Below are 21,099 nucleotides of genomic sequence, written 5' to 3'. Positions count from 1 at the left end.
AATACTTACGTTCAGCAATGGGTTCTATACCTGCAAGGACAAAGACAATCAAAGGACCTAAATTAGTTTGGTTGGGATAGAACCATGATATAATTGAACTAAGGCCAGGGCCCATGTCTACCATGTGCTTCAGGATAGGATAGCTGATCTAGGATCTGTCCATACAATCTTATTCATCATGAAATAAAACGCTAAACTGATCCTAGATCAGCACTCCTCCGAGACGCTTTTTTGTGGATACAGGCCCAGAACTCACATCAGGAGACAGGTAGAGGTGGAGAGGGGGAGGAGGCAGAGAAGGGGGCGGGGTCCTGCGAGGTCTTGGGGGTGTCGGCCTCAAAACCCCTTCTGGTTGGATCTCCTGCAGAAAGATGAGTTAGAAGATAAAACATGGATCTCTTCATCCATTATATCTACATCAGTCTCCTATCAGCAGGCGAGCGAGAGAGACAGAGAGACAGAGAGAGAGACAGAGACAGAGACAGAGACAGAGAGTCAGAGAGAGAGAGAGAGAAACAGAGAGAGAGACGGAGAGGGAAGGGGCATTCTACAAATCTGTGTGCGTGCGTGAATCTGTGTCCATCAGACAGCTCCTCCTCTATGTCACCATTGCTCTAAATTATATACAGCATGGGCAGGTTAATGCCGTTAAAAGCAATGTGAAATCTCCATCTCTCTTTCTCTCTCTGCCTTTCTCTCTTCCCATCTCTCTCTCCTTCTCCCAACCTCCTACCTCTCTCTACTCCCTCTCTTCTCCTCACCTCCTTCTCTCTCTGTGGACCATGTCCAAGCAGTTCATCACACAACAGGGGCTGATTACAATGGCAAGAGAGACAGAGGGAGGAAAGGAAGAGGGAGAGAGTTAAGCCCAGAGTAAAATATAGGGTTGAAGATTCACCCCTCTATCTTTTCTGACCATCACAGCACACACTGTGTCAGAAAGTGCTGTGGGATTTGACTGTGAACACACACACACACACACACACACACACACACACACACACACACACACACACACACACACACACACACACACACACACACACACACCCCTGTACTGTATGACCTTAAAGGAACCTGTGGTCCCAGGAAGGATCTGCAAAAAATTCCATTAACTAATAACCAGGAGGAAAGAGAGAAAATGGAGGAGAGGAGAAAAACAGGATCACTATATTACCTACGTAAAATAGTCTACAGGGAATTCAGGAGAGGAGAGGAGAGGAGAGGAGAGGAGAGGAGAGGAGAGGAGAGGAGAGGAGAGGAGAGGAGAGGAGAGGAGAGAAGAGAAAAGAGGAGAAGAGAAAAGAGGAGAGGAGAAAAGAGGAGAGGAGAAAAGAGGAGAGGAGAGGATATGAGAGGATATGAGAAGAGAGAAGAGAAGAGAGGAGAAGAGAAAAGAGGAGAAGAGAAGAGAAGAGAGGAGAAGAGAAGAGAGGAGAAGAGAAAAGAGAAGAAGAGAAGAGAAGAGAGGAGAAGAGAGGAGAAGAGAAAAGAGGAGAGGAGAAAAGAGGAGACTTGCAATATCGTAGTAGATCCTCGATATATCTTCTTTTAAATATAATTATATTAATATTTCGTTGTGGTGTGAGTGTGTGTGTGTGTGTGTGTGTGTGTGTGTGTGTGTGTGTGTGTGTGTGTGTGTCTGTGGCTTCTAACTTTTCACAGGAATAAATCTCGGAAAGCCTGCAATTTTAAAGCCCTGGGCGTTCAATTATTCAAAAATCATTCCTGCAACAATATTTTTCCATCAGGGGACAATTTAGCCAGGTAGTCAAGGCGAGACTCTCACTCTCTCCTCTCTCACTCTCTTCTCTCCACTTCTGAAAGCACTCTTCTCTCGTGTAAATAGAGATACACACTCATTCCTAATCTCTGTGTGAGCGTGTGTGTCAGTATGTGTGTGTGTCTAGGACAGCTGCACCACTTGCAGAAATGAACAATGGCAGAAGAGGAAGAGGCAGAGGAGAGAGAAAAGTCTACAGGGAATTCAGTGACACAGGGGTCTTCTATGGCTGCCAATAGACTGTAACTATATGTCCCAGTGTTTGGAGTTTATACTTTATTGAGTTAAAGGTGCTATATGCAACAATTTAGTGATACGAATACAACTGAGAAATACCTGAACTATCTCAGTACATCTTACCTTGTCATAATCCAAAAACATCCGCTGCAGAGTCATGGTGTTCTACTGTTTATGTTGTCTACCTGACGGAGATCTTTGGGTTGAAAAGTTGCACTAAACAGAAGTCGATCTATTCAACACTGGGTATCTGTTCAACACTGGGTATCTATTCAACACTGGGTATCTATTCAACACTGGGTATCTATTCAACACTGGGTATCTATTCAACACTGGGTATCTATTCAACACTGGGTATCTATTCAACACTGGGTATCTATTCAACACTGGGTATCTATTCAACACTGGGTATCTATTCAACACTGGGTATATATTCAACACTGGGTATCTATTCATGCCTTTTTTTTGCAACCTGGACCTGAAAGTCACTGGAAGTATGTACACTGCTTTTGAACTGTTTTCAACATTACACACACGGACACGGACACACACACACACACACACACACACACACACACACACACACACACACACACACACACACACACAGATCCCACCTGTGTAGATCAGCACCAGGAGGATGGCATCCTGTAGGTCAGGAGTGGACCGGCACCTCACAGTCCCCTGGGAAGAGAGACATGACATCATCAGCACAGCACAGGTCAATGTTGAGACATGAGCACAGACATACTGGAACACTACTGGTCTTCAACAGTCTTGCAACTTTGCCTTTGAATTAAGGACGCGTTCCAAACAGTGTTTCTGTGCGTTCTTCCCTTCCTATCACATGAATCGTACCCCACAAACAATGCCGTTATGTAGATGTAATAGTTCCCTGGATCTAGAGCTACACTACTTTTAAAGTGATAGCACTTCTGGTACTCATCTAAGGACATAACTGAGACAGCTGGGTCAGTGATGCCAGGGTATTCTTAAACATAACAGCAGCTACAGTGACATTATAGGAAAGGCGTTAATAACTAGTAATAGTGATAGTTAATGTAATCACACACCGCGGGAAACACAGGACCAATTATTATATATATATATATATTTAAAAAACGTACCTGTCAGATAAACCCGTATCCTGGTATTTCACAAACCTGTGATTGGGATATTCCCTAAAACACTTTCGGTGTGATGGTGTTATGGTCAATGGTGCACTAACTAGCCTACTGTATTACACCGTTGCCCGATGCTTTACTTCGATAGCACAAATCCTTTGCCCTGTTCGCTCCAGCAGCTTGCAGTCAATCCGCTCTATAACCGAACTCTCGTGTTATCCTACTTTTTCATTATCCCTTGTTTCCACACTTTCACCTGTATTGAGACGGCGTGAGAAATAACCCAGCTGACATCTCATGGCATGTCCCAGATGGTGTCCGTAGGGACACAGAGACATCGATACGGGCAGAGATTGTCTGTGGTCGGCGAGGCTTTATCCATCACACCCCTGAGACTGGGGGGTTGGGGAGAATGGCTACTGTTACGCGTAATGCTACTCCCTCCGAGAAAACGCAACAGCCTGCGATATGCGATATGTTTTGGGTATGTAACGGCGCCCTGGGTGGATTCTGCTGATGTAGGATCAGATTACCAAACCTCTCATTTTAACTTTAAACCGCTCATTCTAACTTCAAACTGGCCTCAGATCAGCTTCCTTGGACAACCACATCTATCCTACACCAAGAGGATGGGGGTTAGAGCCCGTTATGAAAACGTTAAATCATAATCTAGGCTTACGTCACTGACCTGAAAAGTAAATATTAAGAAAACTTCTGTTGGACTACCATCCCTTGGCACCCACGACCCAAACATATTAGGCTAGTAAGGTATTTTATTACAGTGTTAGAAAGACAGTCAACGATAACTTTCAATTCGAAATGTCTAACTGCGTGCACGAGGTCTCTAGTCCGAGGGCGTATCCACAGAAATGTGGGCTGTATTCCTCAGGACGTTGGGGAGAAACACATCCAAAATGCTTGCTTGGGCTGGGGAGGTAGACCAACAGTAGTAGGCCTATGTATGCTTTGTGTTTTCCATGATTTTAGGAATTCAGTGCAAAGGGTAAAATTGCAGCTTCAACTTGCATTTGTTTTGACTTTATTAGGCAGCGGAGGACGGAAAGGCGAACACGTGCTACACCAGTGGAGAGATGAGTTCTAGCGACGACGTGAGGTTCAAAATGGACAACAGTAGGCCTAACTTTAGCATATAGCACCAACGTCAATTTGTTTTCAGATGTCTTGGTGCTTATTAAGTTAATTAGGCCGATGCTATTATGTGTCTGTGTGCACACCTGTCTTGTGCTAACTCTTAGGATGACTGTGAGGAGATGAAGGTGTATTTTTCCCAGAGCAAATAGGCCAGTTTGGCGGAATGGGAGAAAAAGCGCTACAGAAACATGAAGAGGAACCACTTAGCCATGCTGGCTATAGGTACTATATATCCCTATGAGGCCATGACTATTGTGATGAAGGATAATGCTCTCTGTTGTTCCTCAGGGGCCTGTTTCAGGACATTAGCCTCAGATAGAAATGTGTTGTGTAGAACAGATACAATTGTCTGTCAGGTTGATCAGGGAATCGTGACCTCTCTATTCATTATATTTCTGTGTGGAAAGTTCGGATTGTGCTACCTCTCTGAATACACCCCAGGTCTGCAGCCGCTGGTCCCTGTGTTTATGAGGCGTGGCCGGGAGGGGAGGGAGAGAGAGCGCAGACCGCCCCCACAAGGACCTAGTGACACAGTGGAGGAAGAGGAAGAATGGACCCCTCACCTGGAGAGACAACACCAGGGTAAAACTCAAAGGAGAAGGGCGAAGAATTCCAGAACACCTACAGAAACCACTTCTAAACCCCCTCAGTCCAGAACACATTCTACAGCCTCCACTTCTAAACCCCCTCAGTCCAGAACACATTCTACAGCCTCCACTTCTAAACCCCCTCAGTCCAGAACACCTTCTACAGCCTCCACTTCTAAACCCCCTCAGTCCAGAACACCTTCTACAGCCTCCACTTCTAAACCCCCTCAGTCCAGAACACCTTCTACAGCCTCCACATCTAAACTCCCTCAGTCCAGAAGACCTTCTACAGCCTCCACTTCTAAACCCCCTCAGTCCAGAACACCTTCTACAGCCTCCACTTCTAAACCCCCTCAGTCCAGAACACCTTCTACAGCCTCCACATCTAAACTCCCTCAGTCCAGAACACCTTCTACAGCTTCCACATCTAAACTCCCTCAGTCCAGAACACCTTCTACAGCCTCCACTTCTAAACCCCCCTCAGTCCAGAACACATTCTACAGCCTCCACTTCTAAACCCCCTCAGTCCAGAACACCTACAGCCTCCACTTCTAAACCCCCTCAGTCCAGAACACATTCTACAGCCTCCACTTCTAAACCCCCTCAGTCCAGAACACCTTCAACAGAAACCTCTTCTAAACCCCCTCAGTCCAGAACACCTCAACAGAAACCTCTTCTAAACCCCCTCAGTCCAGAACAACTAAAACATCAGTGACTACAGGGTCCTATTTCTCACCTGCTACCTCAGCCTCAACCAAAACCCTCAACACAGAGACCTTAACCCCTACTGAGACACAGACCTTAACCTCATCCCCAATCAGAACCAAACGTTCTGACACCACAGCCACACCTAAAACCTCGACTAGCTCAGAGGTGACCCCAGCCTCAGCCACGCCCACTGCTACACAGGAAACCACAAGGTCTGACCCCTTGACCCCAGCCAGACCACAGCTGAGCAGAGGACCAGTGGTGACACGTATTTTCACCTGGATGTGGACTGACTGGGACAGTCACAAAATGGGAAGAGAACCTTCAGGACAACCTCACCTGGATGAGCTGACTGGAGAGAGAGAAGGAGAGGAGAGAGAGAGTAGGGACGAGACGGAGCGGAAGACAAAGAAAGAGAAGGAAAGAGAGGGAGAAGAGGAGAAACAGGAGCCGCTGAACGATGAGAGAGATGGAGAAAAAGAGAGAGAGAGCGAAGGAGAGATAGAATCAGAGTGGGGTAGAGGAGGAGAGCGAAGGAGAGATGGAGGGGAACAGTGGGGGAGAGGAGGAGAACAAAGGAGAGATGGAGGGGAACAGTGGGGGAAGAGGAGGAGAACAAAGGAGAGATGGAGGGGAACAGTGGGGGAGAGGAGGAGAACAAAGGAGAGATGGAGGGGAACAGTGGGGGAAGAGGAGGAGAACAAAGGAGAGATGGAGGGGAACAGTGGGGGAGAGGAGGAGAACAAAGGAGAGATGGGGGAACAGTGGGGGAAGAGGAGGAAAGCGGGAGTGAAGGAGAGAGCACACCCAGCAGCTCTCACAGGGTGAGTGAGGAGGGAGAGAGCGAAGGAGAGAGGATATTTTATTCATGTTGACTAATTCCATGAAGATATCCTCGCAAGTATTTAGTGATCAGTAATAATACATGTCTCTGAGTAACAACAACTCTACTCAGGTGTGAGCCACACCACTGTTGCTACTCTGTGGAACCATTTCCTCTCCTCATAGGACCAAGTGTGTGTGTCAGAGCAGATGAAGAGGGCGTGGCTAAGACAGCAGATGTCAGAGGTGAAGAGATACACTCGAGGTGTGAACCTTCGCAGCAGAGCCAGAGTCAGCTATACTGAGGAAGAGGAGCTGAGAGACGAAGAATACAGTGTATCTCTACGTGAAACCTTCATAAACCTGTTTTTAAGGTCTTTATAGATGCAGTAATTTTGTGATATTTGGTTAAATTGCCCCTAATGTCTTGTTTTATCTACTGGCTAGCATATCAAATCAAATCAAAGTGTATTTGTCACGTGCGCTGAATACAACAGGTGTAGAACTTACAGTGAAATGCTTACTTACAGGCTCTAACCAATAGTGCAAAAAAGGTATTAGGTGAACAATAGGTAGGTAAAGAAATAAAACAACAATAAAAAACAGGCAATATACAGTAGCGAGGCTATAGAAGTAGCGAGGCTACATACAGACACTGGTTAGTCAGGCTGATTGAGGTAGTATGTAGATATGGTTAAAGTGACTATGCATATATGATGAACAGAGAGTAGCAGTAGCGTAAAAGGGGTTGGCGGGTGGTGGGACACAATGCAGATAGCCCGGTTAGCCAATGTGCGAGAGCACTGGTAGGTCGGCCCAATTGAGGTAGTATGTACATGAATGTATAGTTAAAGTGACTTTGCATATATGATAAACAGAGAGTAGCAGCAGCGTAAAAAGAAGGGTTGGGGGGGGGGCACACAATGCAAATAGTCCGGGTAGCCATTTGATTACCTGTTCAGGAGTCTTATGGCTTGGGGGTAAAAACTGTTGAGAAGCCTTTTTGTCCTAGACTTGGCACTCCGGTACCGCTTGCCATGCGGTAGTAGAGAGAACAGTCTATGACTGGGGTGGCTGGGGTCTTTGACAATTGTTAGGGCCTTCCTCTGACACCGCCTGGTGTAGGTACTACCCTCTGTAGTGCCATAGGTACTACCCTCTGTAGTGCCTTGCGGTCAGAGGCCGAGCAATTGCCGTACCAGGCAGTGATGCAACCAGTCAGGATGCTCTCGATGTTGCAGCTGTAGAACCTTTTGAGGATCTCAGGACCCATATACATGATACAATCCTGTAACTAATGGTGCGTTTGTATATTGTGTAGAGAATCTGCTGTTTCTCATCTCTATCAGTCTGTGAGGAGTGCAAGTCTTTCTTCATCGAGGAATGTGAGCTCCACGGTCCCGCCCACTTCATCCCAGACACCCCTGCCCCCCTGGGGGCCCCAGACAGGGCCAGACTCACCCTGTCGCCCAGCCTGGAGGTCAGGACATCAGCCATCCCAGGAGCTGGGCTGGTGGTCTTCAACCACGGACACACCGTGCCCCAAGGGACGCACTACGGACCGTATGAAGGAGAACTCACAGACAAGGAGCTGGCCGGGGAGAGTGGATACTCCTGGGTGGTGAGAGGAGTGGGTGTGTCTGTCTCTGACTATCTGTCTGATTAAAGCGTAACACCAAGTTCTGATTGGCTGAGTGAAATAACTGCTGAGACGCAATTGGTCCTCAGATCTACAAAAGCATGCAGTGACGAGTACATTGATGCCAAGAGAGACACTCACTCTAACTGGATGAGGTGTCTTTTCTCCAGCCTTTTATCCCTCTCTCTATTTTATTTTTATTTATTTCACCTTTATTTAACCAGGTAGGCAAGTTGAGAACAAGTTCTCATTTACAATTGCGACCTGGCCAAGATAAAGCAAAGCAGTTTGACACATACAACAACACAGAGTTACACATGAAGTAAAACAAACCTACAGTCAATAATATAGTAGAAAAATAAGTCTATATACAAAGTGAGCAAATGAGGTGAGATAAGAGAGGTAAAGGCAAAAAAGGCCATGGTGGCGAAGTAAATACAATATAACAAGTAAAACACTGGAATGGTAGATTTGCAGTGGAAGAAAGTGCAAAGTAGAAATATAAATAATGGGGTGCAAAGGAGCAAAATAAATAAATACAGTAGGGGAAGAGGTAGTTGTTTGGGCTAAATTATAGATGGGCTATGTACAGGTGCAGTAATCTGTGAGCTGCTCTGACAGCTGGTGCTTAAAGCTAGTGAGGGAGATAAGTGTTTCCAGTTTTAGAGATTTTTGTAGTTCGTTCCAGTCATTAGCAGCCGAGAACTGGAAGGAGAGGCGGCCGAAGCAGGAATTGGCTTTGGGGGTGACCAGAGCGATATACCTGCTGGAGTGCATGCTACAGGTGGGTGCTGCTATGGTGACCAGTGAGCTGAGATAAGGGGGAACTTTACCTAGCAGGGTCTTGTAGATGACCTGGAGCCAGTGGGTTTGGCGACGAGTATGAAGCAAGAGCCAGCCAACGAGAGCGTACAGGTCGCAGTGGTGGGTAGTATATGGGGCTTTGGTGACAAAACGGATGGCACTGTGATAGACTGCATCCAGCTTGTTGAGTAGGGTATTGGAGGCTATTTTGTAAATTACGTCGCCGAAGTCGAGGAACGGTAGGATGGTCAGTTTTACGAGGGTATGTTTGGCAGCATGAGTGAAAGATGCTTTGTTGCGAAATAGGAAGCCAATTCTAGATTTAACTTTGGATTGGAGATGTTTGATGTGAGTCTGGAAGGAGAGTTTACAGTCTAACCAGACACCTAGGTATTTGTAGTTGTCCACATATTCTAAGTCAGAACCGTCCAGAGTAGTGATGCTGGACAGGCGGGCAGGTGCAGGCAGCGATCGGTTGAAGAGCATGCATTTAGTTTTACTTGTATTTAAGAGCAGTTGGACGCCACGGAAGGAGAGTTGTATGGCATTGAATCTCATCTGGAGGTTAGTTAACACAGTGTCCAAAGAAGGGCCAGAAGTATACAGAATGGTGTCGTCTGCGTAGAGGTGGATCAGATAATCACCAGCAGCAAGAGCGACATCATTGATGTATACAGAGAAAAGAGTCGGCCCAAGAATAGAACCCTGTGGCACCTCCATAGAGACTGCCAGAGGTCCGGACAACAGGCCCTCCGATTTGACACACTGATCTCTATCAGAGAAGTAGTTGATGAACCAGGCGAGGCAGTCATTTGAGAAACCAAGGCTATTGAGTCTGCTGATGAGGATGTGGTGATTGACAGTGTCGAAAGCCTTGGCCAGGTCAATGAATACGGCTGCACAGTATTGTTTCTTATTGATGGCGGTTAAGATATCGTTTAGGACCTTGAGCGTGGCTGAGGTGCACCCATGACCAGCTCTGAAACCAGATTGCATAGAGGAGAAGGTGCGGTGGGATTCGAAATGGTCGGTAATCTGTTTGTTGACTTGGCTTTCGAAGACTTTACAAAGGCAGGGTAGGATAGATATAGGTCTGTAGCAGTTTGGGTCAAGAGTGTCCCCCCCTTTGAAGAGGGGGATGACCGCAGCTGCTTTCCAATCTTTGGGAATCTCAGACGACACGAAAGAGAGGTTGAACAGGCTAGTAATAGGGGTTGCAACAATTTCGGCAGATAATTTTAGAAAGAATGGTTTCAGATTTTGCAGCTCTTTCAGAACATCAGCTGACTGGATTTGGGAGAAGGAGAAATGGGGAAGGCTTGGGCGAGGTGCTGTGGGGGGTGCAGTGCTGTTGACCGGGGTAGGGGTAGCCAGGTGGAAAGCATGGCCAGCCATAGAAAAATGCTTATTGAAATTCTCAATTATAGTGGATTTATCGTTGGTGACAGAGTTTCCTATCCTCAGTGCAGTGGTCAGCTGGGAGGAGGTGCTCTTATTCTCCAAGGACTTTACAGTGTCCTAGAACTTTTTTGAGTTTGTGTTGCAGGAAGTAGATTTCCGATTGAATTAGTTAGCCTTTGCTTTTCTAACTGCCTGTGTATATTGGTTTCTAACTTCCCTGAAAAGTTGCATATCACGGGGGCTGTTCGATGCTAATGCAGAACGCCACAGGATGTTTTTGTGTTGGTTAAGGGCAGTCAGGTCTGGAGAGAACCAAGGGCTATATCTGTTCCTGGTTCTAAATTTCTTGAATGGGGCATGCTTATTTAAGATGGTGAGGAAGGCATTTAAAAAAAATAACCAGGCATCCTCTATTTAAGGGATGAGGTCAATATCCTTCCAGGATACCCGGGCCAGATCGATTAGAGAGGCCTGCTCGCTGAAGTGTTTCAGGGAGCGTTTGACAGTGATGAGTGGAGGTCATTTGACTGCTGACCCATTACGGATGCAGGCAATGAGGCAGTGATCGCTGAGATCTTGGTTGAAAACAGCAGAGGTGTATTTAGAGGGCAAGTTGGTTAGGATGATATCTATGAGGGTGCCCGTGTTTACGGCTTTGGGGTGGTACCTGGTAGGTTCATTCATAATTTGTGTGAGATTGAGGGCATCAAGCTTAGATTGTAGGGTGGCTGGGGTGTTAACCTGTTATGACTAGGGGGCAGTATTTTCACGGCCGGATAAAAAACGTACCCGATTTAATCTGATTATTACTCCTGCCCAGAAACGAGAATATGCATATAATTATTAGCTTTGGATAGAAAACACTCCAAAGTTTCTAAAACTGTTTGAATGGTGTCTGTGAGTATAACAGAACTCATTTGGCAGGCCAAAACCTGAGAAGATTCTGTACAGGAAGTACCCTGTCTGACCATTTCTTGGCCTTCTTGATTATCTCTATCCAATACAGGGGATCTCTGCTGTTACGTGACACTTCCTACGGCTCCCATGGGCTCTCAGAAGGCGGCAAAAAGCTGAATCGTGGCTTTGCAGGCCCTGGCTGAAAAACATTAGCGCGTTTGGATAGTGGCCGGTCAGAGTACTATGAGACTGAGGCTCGTGCACGAGGGGATCCCATGCTTTTATTTTCTCTCTCTTTGTACGTAAACACGCTTTCCCGGTCGGAATATTATTGCTTTTTTACGAGAAAAATGGCATAAAAATTGATTTTAAACAGCGGTTGACATGCTTCGAAGTACGGTAATGGAATATTTAGATTTTTTTTTGTCACGAAACGCGTCGGGCGCGTAACCCTTCGTCACCCTTGGATAGTGTCTTGAACGCACGAACAAAACGCCGCTATTTGGATATAACTATGGATTATTTTGAACCAAACCAACATTTGTTATTGAAGTAGCAGTCCTGGGAGTGCATTCTGACGAAGAACACCAAAGGTAATCAAACTTTTCTAATAGTAAAACGGAGTTTGGTCAGGGCTAAACTTGGTGGGTGTCAAAATAGCTAGCCGTGATGGCTGGGCTATCTACTCAGAATATTGCAAAATGTGCTTTCACCGAAAAGCTATTTTAAAATCGGACACCTCGATTGCACAAAGGAGTTCTGTATCTATAATTCTTCAAATAATTGTTCTGTATTTTGTTAACCTCTCTGGGCTAGGCGGGACGAAATCGTCCCACCTACGCAACAGCCAGTGTAATCCTGTGGCGCGATTTTCAAATACCTTAGAAATGCTTTTACTTCAATTTCTCAAACATATGACTATTTTACACCATTTTAAAGACAAGACTCTCATTAATCTAACCACACTGTCCGATTTCAAAAAGGCTTTACAACGAAAGCAAAACATTAGATTATGTCAGCAGAGTACCCAGCCAGAAATAATCAGACACCCATTTTTCAAGCTAGCATATAATGTCACAAAAACCCAGAAGACAGCTAAATGCAGCACTAACCTTTGATGATCTTCATCAGATGACACACCTAGGACATTATGTTATACAATACATGCATGTTTTGTTCAATCAAGTTCATATTTATATCAAAAACCAGCTTTTTACATTAGCATGTGACGTTCAGAACTAGTATACCCCCCGCAAACCTCCGGTGAATTTAGTAAATTACTCACGATAAACGTTCACAAAAAACATAACAATTATTTTAAGAATTATAGATACAGAACTCCTTTGTGCAATCGAGGTGTCCGATTTTAAAATAGCTTTTCGGTGAAAGCACATTTTGCAATATTCTCAGTAGATAGCCCAGCCATCACGGCTAGCTATTTAGACACCCACCAAGTTTAGCCCTGACCAAAGTCAGATTTACTATTACAAAAGTTTGATTACCTTTGATGTTCTTCGTCAGAATGCACTCCCAGGACTGCTACTTCAATAACAAATGTTGGTTTGGTCCAAATAATCCATCGTTATATCCAAATAGTGGCGTTTTGTTCGTGCGTTCAAGACACTATCCGAAGTGTAAATAAGGGTCACGAGCATGGCGCAATTCGTGACAAAAAAATTCTAAATATTCCATTACCGTACTTCGAAGCATGTCAACCGCTGTTTAAAATAAATTTTTATGCCATTTTTCTCGTAAAAAAGCGATAATATTCCGACCGGGAATCTGCATTTAGGTAAACAGAGGAAAGAAAACAAAGCATTCGGTCGACGCGGGCACGCGCCTGAGTCTCACAGTACTGTAACCAGCCACTACCCAAACGCGCTACTTTTTTTCAGCCAGAGCCTGCAAAGCCACAATTCAGCTTTTTGCCGCCTTCTGAGAGCCTATGGGAGCCGTAGGAAGTGTCACGTTATAGCAGAGATCCTCAGTCTTCAATAAACAGAGGCAAGAAGAACGACACCTTGTCAGACAGGCCACTTCCTGCATGAAATCTTCTCAGGTTTTTGCCTGCCATATGAGTTCTGTTATACTCACAGACACCATTCAAACAGTTTTAGAAACATTAGGGTGTTTTCTATCCAAAGCCAATAAGTATATGCATATTCTAGTTACTGGGCAGGAGTAGTAACCAGATTAAATCGGGTACGTTTTTTATCCAGCCGTGTCAATACTGCCCCCTAGCCCTAACAGGTTAACGTTTATCATGAGTAATTTAGTAAATTCACCGGAAGTTTGCGGGGGGTATGCTAGTTCTGAACGTCACATGCTAATGTAAAAAACTGTTTTTTGGATATAAATATGAACTTGATTGAACAAAACATGCATGTATTGTATAACAATGTCCTAGGGTTGTCATCTGATGAAGATCATCAAAGGTTAGTGCTGCATTTAGCTGTGGTTTTGGTTTATGTGACATTATATGCTAGCTTGAAAAATGGGTGTCTGATTATTTCTGGCTGGGTACTCTGCTGACATAATCTAATGTTTTGCTTTCGCTGTAAAGCCTTTTTGAAATCGGACAGTGTGGTTAGATAAAGGAGAGTCTTGTCTTTAAAATGGTGTAAAATAGTCATATGTTTGAAAAATGGAAGTTTTGGGTTTTTTGAGGAATTTGTAATTCGCGCCATGTCTATCATTGGATATTGGAGCAGGTGTTCCGCTAGCGGAACGTCTAGATGTAAGAGGTTAAGCATGTCCCAGTTTAGGTCACCTAGCAGCACGAGCTCTGAAGGTAGATGGGGGGCAATCAGTTCACATATGGTGTCCAGAGCACAGCTGGGGGCAGAGGGTGGTCTATAGCAGGCGGCAACGGTGAGAGACTTGTTTTTAGAGAGGTGGATTTTTAAAAGTAGAAGTTCAAATTGTTTGGGTCCAGACCTGGATAGTAATACAGAACTCTGCAGGCTATCTCTGCAGTAGATTGCAACACCGCCTCCTTTGGCAGTTCTATCTTGTCGGAAAATGTTGTAGTTAGGGATGGAGATTTCAGAGTTTTTGGTGGTCTTCATGATTCAGGATTCAGACACGGCTAGGACATCCGGGTTGCCAGAGTGTGCTGAAGCAGTGAATAAAACAAACTTGGGGAGGAGGCTTCTAATGTTAACATGCATGAAACCAAGGCTATTATGGTTACAGAAGTCATTAAAAGAGAGCGCCTGGGTAGTAGGAGTGGAGCTAGGCCCTGCAGGGCCTGGATTCACCTCTACATCACCAGAGGAACAGAGGAGTAGAATAAGGGTACGGCTGAAAGCTATGAGAATTGGTCGTCTAGGACGTCCGGAACAGAGAGTAAAAGGAGCAGGTTTCTGGGGGCGATAAAATATCTTCAAGGTATAATGTACAGACAAAGGTATGGTAGGATGTGAATACAGGGGAGGTAAACCTAGACATTGAGTGATGATGAGAGAGATATTGTCTCTAGAAACATCATTGAAACCAGGTGATGTCATCGCATGTGTGAGTGGTGGAACTGAGAGGTTGGATAAGGTATAATGAGCAGGGCTAGAGGCTCTACAGTGAAATAAGCCAATAAACACTAACCAGAACAGCAATGGACAAGACATATTGACATTATGGAGAGGCATGCTTAGCCAGGTGATCAAAAGGGTCTAGTGAGTAGTGAGGTCAGTTGCGGTCACGGCGATTCAGACAGCTAGCCGGGCCATGGGTAGCAAGTTGGCAGAAGATGGTCTGTTTTTAGCCACCTCGTGCGTTTCCATCGGTAGATTAGTGGGGTTACGTGTGGTAGAGGGGACCAATCCAATTGGCAAAAATAGTTATAGTTATAGTGGGCCAAGAAAATTGGCCGATAGACCTATTCAGATAGCAGCCGATAAGACAGCGAACGATTAGCTGGCCGCAGATGGGCGTTCAGGTTACGTCGCGACGGAGGGGCCAGTTGGCTAACTCCCTCATGCAGATAACGTCGGTAGCCCAGTCATGAAGTAATCGACAGTAAAACGGGACCGGATAGGTGATTGTAGCCCAGGAGTGGCTGATGGAACTCTTCAGCTGGCTAGCTCCGGAATAATTGATGTTAGCTCCGGGACCGACGTTAGCCAATAATCACTCGGGTAGCAGCTAGCTAGCTGCAAGATCTAGGTGTAAATGTCCAGAGCTTGCGGTAGGAATCTGGGGATATGGAGAGAAAATAGGTCCGGTATGCTCTGGTCTGAGTCGCGTTGTACAAAACTGGCGATAGCTTTTCGAGCTAAGGGATAGCTGATGACCACCAACCGTGGTTAGCTGAATTCTAATGTTAGCTAGTGAACTGGCTAACTTCTATCTAACTTCTGGCTAACTTCTATCTCTCCATCCATCCCTCTCTCCATCTTATTCTCTCCCAGTCTCTACATCTTTCTATCCTTCTGTGTTTTCATCTTGTTCGATGATGTTGAGTTGGCCTGAATTGATTTAATTTAAGTAGTCTGTCCCACTTAAATAAAAGTGTGTAGTTCTGTCCTTGAGCTGTTCTTGTCTATTAATGTTCTGTATTATGTCATGTTTCATGTTTTGTGTGAACCCCTGGAAGAGTAGCTGCTGCTTTCGCATCAGCTAATGGGGATCCTAATAAACTACCAAATACCTTCCCTCTCTCTTACCACTCCTCCTCTCTCTGTCAGGTATGTGAACTGTGCCCGTAGTGAAGAAGAGCAGAATCTGGTGGCCTTCCAGTACAGAGGAGGGATTATGTACCGCTGCTGTAAGCCTATAACTGTTGGAGAGGAGCTGTTGGTGTGGTACGGAGAAGAATACGCCAGAGACCTGGGCATCATCTTCGACTTCCTCTGGGACAGAAAGAGCTCCGCTAGAGGTACTTTTGGGCTTTCTCTCTCTACCTCTCTCCCTATTCCCTTTCCTCGTCCCTCTAGAACAGGCAGTCATTGTGCAATAATCTGAACAAATGTGTTTCCCTCAGTCAGCTGAATGCACCGCTTACTTCATAGAACCGTGGTTACATGAGTAATCTTCTGTATCCACTATAGGGGCTGGGGCAAACAGAGGTAACAGCGATTTCTAGCTCATGTTCTAATAGTTTTCTTCCTACAAATATGTCTCCTGCTTTTTAACGGTTGCCGCTATTAGCGACTATGACCCCATGCCTGAAAGCTAAGATTGTCAGGAACGCGTATCGTCTGTTTCCATCTATGGCACACACAGGCAGTGTAGGCCTTGTTAGAAGGCAGAGTGATGTGAATGTATCTGCACAGATTGACTAGTGGAAATAAATGTGTTCTCCACAGAAGACCATACACACAGATTGCTTGATGATCATCCCTAATGTTTTCCTGAACTCCAATACCTTTGTGATGCATTTCAATCACCACAAAACATACTTCCTTCCAGTGGTGGAAAAAGTACCCAATTGTTATACTTGAGTACAAGTAAAGATACCTTAGTTGGAAATGGCTCAAGTGAAAGTCACCCAGTAAAATGCTACTTGAGTAAAAGTCTAAAAGTATTTGGTTTAAAATGTACTTAAAGTATCAACAATACATGTAATCGCTAAAATATACTTAAGTATCAAATGTAAAAGTCCAAGTATAAATCATTTAAAATTCCTTTAAGCTATTAAGCTAACCAGACGGCATGATTTTCTTGTTTTTTTAATTTACGGATAGCCAGGAGCACACTTCAACACTCAGACGTAATTTACAAACTAAGCATTTGTGTTTAGTGAGTCTGCCAAATCAGAGGCATTAGGGATGACCAGGGATGTTCTCTTGATAAGTGTGTGAATTAGACCATTTTCGTGTCCTGCTAAGCAAAAAAAGAAACGTCCCTTATTCAGGACCCTGTCTTTCAAAGATAATTGGTAAAAATCCAAATAACTTCACAGATCTTCATTGTAAAGGGTTTTAACACTGTTTCCCATGCTTGTTCAATGATTCATAAACAATTAATGAACATGCGTCTGTGGAACAGTCGTTAAGACACTAACAGCTTACAGACAGTAGACAATTAAGGTCACATTTATGAAAACTTAGGACACTAAAGAGGCCTTTCTACTGACTCTGAAAAAAAAAAAAGAAAGATGCCCAGGGTCCCTGCTCATCTGCGTAAACGTGTCTTAGGCATGCTGCAAGGAGGCATGAGGACTGCAGATGTGGCAAGGGAAATAAATTGCAATGTCCGTACTGTGAGAGGCCTAAGACAGCGCTACAGGGAGACAGGACGGACAGCTGATCGTCCTCGCAGTGGCAGACCACATGTAACAACACCTGCACAGGATCAGTACATCCGAACATCACACCTGCATGACAGGTACAGGATGGCAACAACAACTGCCCGAGTTACACCAGGAATGCACTATCCCTCACTCAATGCTCAGACTGTCTGCAATAGGCTGAGAGAGGCTGGACTGAGGGCCTGTAGGCCTGTTGTAAGGCAGGTCCTCACCAGACATCACCGGTAACAACGTCGCCTATGGGCACAAACCCACCGTCGCTGGACCAGACAGGACTGGCAAAAAGTGCTCTTCACTGACGAGTCACAGTTTTGTCTCAAAAGGGGTGATGGTCGGATTCGCGTTTATCGTCAAAGGAATGAGCGTTACACCGAGGTCTGTACTCTGCGGCGGGATCGATTTGGAGGTGGAGGGTCCATCATGGTCTGGGACAGTGTGTCACAGCATCATCAGACTGAGCTGGTTGTCATTGCAGGCAATCTCAACGCTGTGCGTTACAGGGAAGACATCCTCCTCCCTCATGTGGTACCTTTCCTGCAGGCTCATCCTAACATGACCCTCCAACATGACAATGCCACCAGCCATACTGCTCGTTCTGTGCGTGATTTCCTGCAAGACAGGAATGTCAGTGTTCTGCCATGGCCAGCGAAGAGCCCGGATCTCAATCCCATTGAGCACGTCTGGGACCTGTTGGATCGGAGGGTGAGGGCTAGGGCCATTCCCCCCAGAAATGTCTGGGAACTTGCAGGTGCCTTGGTGGAAGAGTGGGGTAACATCTCACAGCAAGAACTGGCAAATCTGGTGCAGTCCATGAGGAGGAGATGCACTGCAGTACTTAATGCAGCTGGTGGCCACACCAGATACTGACTGTTACTTTTGATTTTGACCCCCCCTTTGTTCAGGGACACATTATTCCATTTCTGTTAGTCACATGTCTGTGGAACTTGTTCAGTTTATGTCTCAGTTGTTGAATCTTGTTATGTTCATACAAATATTTACACATGTTAAGTTTGCTGAACATAAACGCAGTTGACAGTGAGAGGACGTTTCTTTTTTTTGCTGAGTTTAGTACTTTTGGGTGTCAGGGAAAATGTAAGTAAAAAGTACATTATTTTCTTTAGGAATGTAGTCAAGTAAAAGTAAAAGTTGTCCAAAACTTAAATAGTAAAGTACAGATACCCCAAAAAGCTACTTAAGTAGTACTTTAAAGTATTTTTATTTAAGTACTTTCCACCACTGCTTCCTTCAGACTGAAATTTGGCATTATCTGATTTGACATATTTTGTGCAAATATTGAGATAATGATACCCCCAAGTGTCCAAACATTGTGAATCAAATAGCTTCATGGTCCTTGTTAATAGTATTTCAAATAGCATAAATATGAATAAATTTGGGTAGGTTATGGTAGCTCACCCAGTGAGTGCGTTTCACAAATGTGTCTCCCCCAGAAATATTAGAGACTACCACTGCTCTAGAACTACCTGTTCAATTCCCCCTCTCTTTCCATCTCTCTATTCAAGTGAAGTGGAATATAATGATATCATTAGTCTTTCTTTTTCTTTCAGTATTTGCTTCAGTTCTCTATCCAGCTTGCTATTCTCTTTGACCTCTCTGAACACCCCTTCAGTTCTCTATCCAGCTTGCTCTTCTCTTTGACCTCTCTGAACACCCCTTCAGTTCTCTATCCAGCTTGCTATTCTCTTTGACCTCTCTGAACACCCCTTCAGTTCTCTATCCAGCTTGCTATTCTCTTTGACCTCTCTGAACACCCCTTCAGTTCTCTATCCAGCTTGCTATTCTCTTGGACCTCTCTGAACACCCCTTCAGTTCTCTATCCAGCTTGCTATTCTCTTCGTCCTCTCTGAACACCCCTTCAGTTCTCTATCCAGCTTGCTATTCTCTTTGACCTCTCTGAACACCCCTTCAGTTCTCTATCCAGCTTGCTATTCTCTTTGACCTCTCTGAACACCCCTTCTGTTTCTCTCCTCCCCTCCCTCTCTCCTTTCCTTTCAGGTGTGAATGAGTCGTCCCAGTCTCAGATCTTTTCCTGCTCTGGTTGTCCGTTCTCCTTCACGGCTCAGATCTACCTCTACAAGCACATAAAGAGATGCCACAGGGAAGAGTAGTCAGGCTGCCGAGGAGTGGAGGGATTAGATCAGAGACACTAGCACCACCCAGTGGCTCTCAGCGGTGTTCAACAACTCCAGATCGCACCCCCATCACACTCCTCACCCAGAAACACAGAGACACAGGGAAGCCATGACCTCACCACTGCTCTCAGTGTGGGAAGAGTTTCCATCGATCAGGAGACTTAAAGGTACACCAATGTACTCACACAGGAGAAAGGCCATATCACTGTTCACAGTGTGGGAAGAGGTTCAGTGAGTCAGGGAAATTAAAGAGACACCAGCGTATTCACACAGGAGAGAGGCCGTATCACTGCTCTCAGCGTGGGAAGAGGTTCAGTGAGTCGGGGATTGTTAAGAGACACCAGCGTATTCACACATGAGAGAGGCCGTATCACTGCTCTCAGTGTGGGAAGAGGTTCAGTGAGTCGGGGATTGTTAAGAGACACCAGCGTATTCACACAGGAGAGAGGCCGTATCACTGCTCTCAGCGTGGGAAGAGGTTCAGTGAGTCAGGGAAATTAAAGAGACACCAGCGTATTCACACATGAGAGAGGCCGTATCACTGCTCTCAGTGTGGGAAGAGGTTCAGTGAGTCGGGGATTGTTAAGAGACACCAGCGTATTCACACAGGAGAGAGGCCGTATCACTGCTCTCAGCGTGGGAAGAGGTTCAGTGAGTCGGGGATTGTTAAGAGACACCAGCGTATTCACACAGGAGAGAGGCCGTATCACTGCTCTCAGCGTGGGAAGAGGTTCAGTGAGTCAGGGAAATTAAAGAGACACCAGCGTATTCACACATGAGAGAGGCCGTATCACTGCTGTCTTTGTGGGAAGAGGTTCAGTGAGTCGGGGATTGTTAAGAGACACCAGCGTATTCACACAGGAGAGAGGCCGTATCACTGCTCTCAGCGTGGGAAGAGGTTCAGTCAGTCAAGAAGCTTAAAGGAACACCAGCGTACTCACACCTGATCCTATGAGTCACTTGCACCAACTGATTTACCGGTGCCATTCCAAAACCCTAAATGCCGCAAATAGTTTGTTTGCCTGAATAAAAATCCAGTGGAACTGTGTACACCATCTTTGATTCCGTGTGTGCTGTGTGAGAGGAGGGTGACTGCAGTGTGAGAGGAGGGTGACTGCAGTGTGAGAGGAGGGTGACTGCAGTGAGAGAGGAGGGTGACTGCAGTGAGAGACATGTTGAATATGACAGGCCAGGACTCGTCCATGTTTGACCCTTACCTGAATGTTGCCGGGAGCTGGTTATTGACTGCCAATAAGCTGTTATGAACGCTTATAACAAGTCTACATAAGCTATACACTATGCAGAGATAGGACATCCCATAAAACATTCTCCACTAGATGCAGACTACATACTGTATTTATAGAAAGTGTTGTAACCCTACTAAATGCACTGTGAAGGGTTATATTGCCTTATAAACATGCATAGTACCTTATAGAGGTGCAGTTTTAAAGCCTTATGAGACATAGTAATGAACAAGAAGTTGTGATATATTGTGAATATCTATTATGTTACATATGTGATAGAGAGAGTCAGCCCCAAAGACAGTGA

General features: G+C 45.3%; 1 protein-coding gene, 1 long non-coding RNA gene and 1 pseudogene across 2 annotated transcripts; 2 read left to right on the top strand and 1 right to left on the bottom strand.

The window, feature by feature from the left end:
- Positions 1 to 254: 254 nt before the first annotated feature.
- LOC123727872 (uncharacterized) lies at positions 255 to 3,623 on the bottom strand. Its single transcript, XR_006759819.2, has 3 exons — positions 3,148 to 3,623; positions 2,638 to 2,704; positions 255 to 361 (listed from the first exon to the last, which is right to left on the bottom strand). It is a non-coding gene; the product is annotated as an uncharacterized LOC123727872 (long non-coding RNA).
- Positions 3,624 to 4,484: 861 nt separating this feature from the next.
- Positions 4,485 to 8,079, top strand: LOC106574486 (uncharacterized). Its single transcript, XM_082962416.1, has 5 exons — positions 4,485 to 4,518; positions 4,738 to 4,878; positions 5,533 to 6,230; positions 6,600 to 6,759; positions 7,763 to 8,079. The coding sequence occupies exons 1-5, from the start codon at positions 4,485 to 4,487 to the stop codon at positions 8,077 to 8,079; spliced, it is 1,350 nt and encodes a 449-aa protein (XP_082818542.1).
- Positions 8,080 to 15,153: 7,074 nt separating this feature from the next.
- Positions 15,154 to 20,535, top strand: LOC106574485 (histone-lysine N-methyltransferase PRDM9-like; annotated as a pseudogene).
- Positions 20,536 to 21,099: the final 564 nt, after the last annotated feature.

Source organism: Salmo salar, chromosome 16 (genome assembly GCF_965601325.2).
Source record: "Salmo salar chromosome 16, fSalSal1, whole genome shotgun sequence".
In the NCBI taxonomy this organism is placed as follows: Eukaryota; Metazoa; Chordata; class Actinopteri; order Salmoniformes; family Salmonidae; genus Salmo; species Salmo salar.
Note: the sequence above shows the minus strand (reverse complement) of the source record. Positions and strands in the feature narration are given on the sequence as shown.

Excerpts from the sequence above, each read along its gene's own strand:
- LOC106574486 (XM_082962416.1), top strand. The coding sequence starts at position 4,485 with ATGAAGAGGAACCACTTAGCCATGCTGGCTATAG. Across the intron at positions 4,519-4,737 it reads CTTAGCCATGCTGGCTATAG|GTCTGCAGCCGCTGGTCCCT; the intron begins GTACTATATATC and ends AATACACCCCAG. Across the intron at positions 6,760-7,762 it reads AGAATACAGTGTATCTCTAC|TCTGTGAGGAGTGCAAGTCT; the intron begins GTGAAACCTTCA and ends CATCTCTATCAG.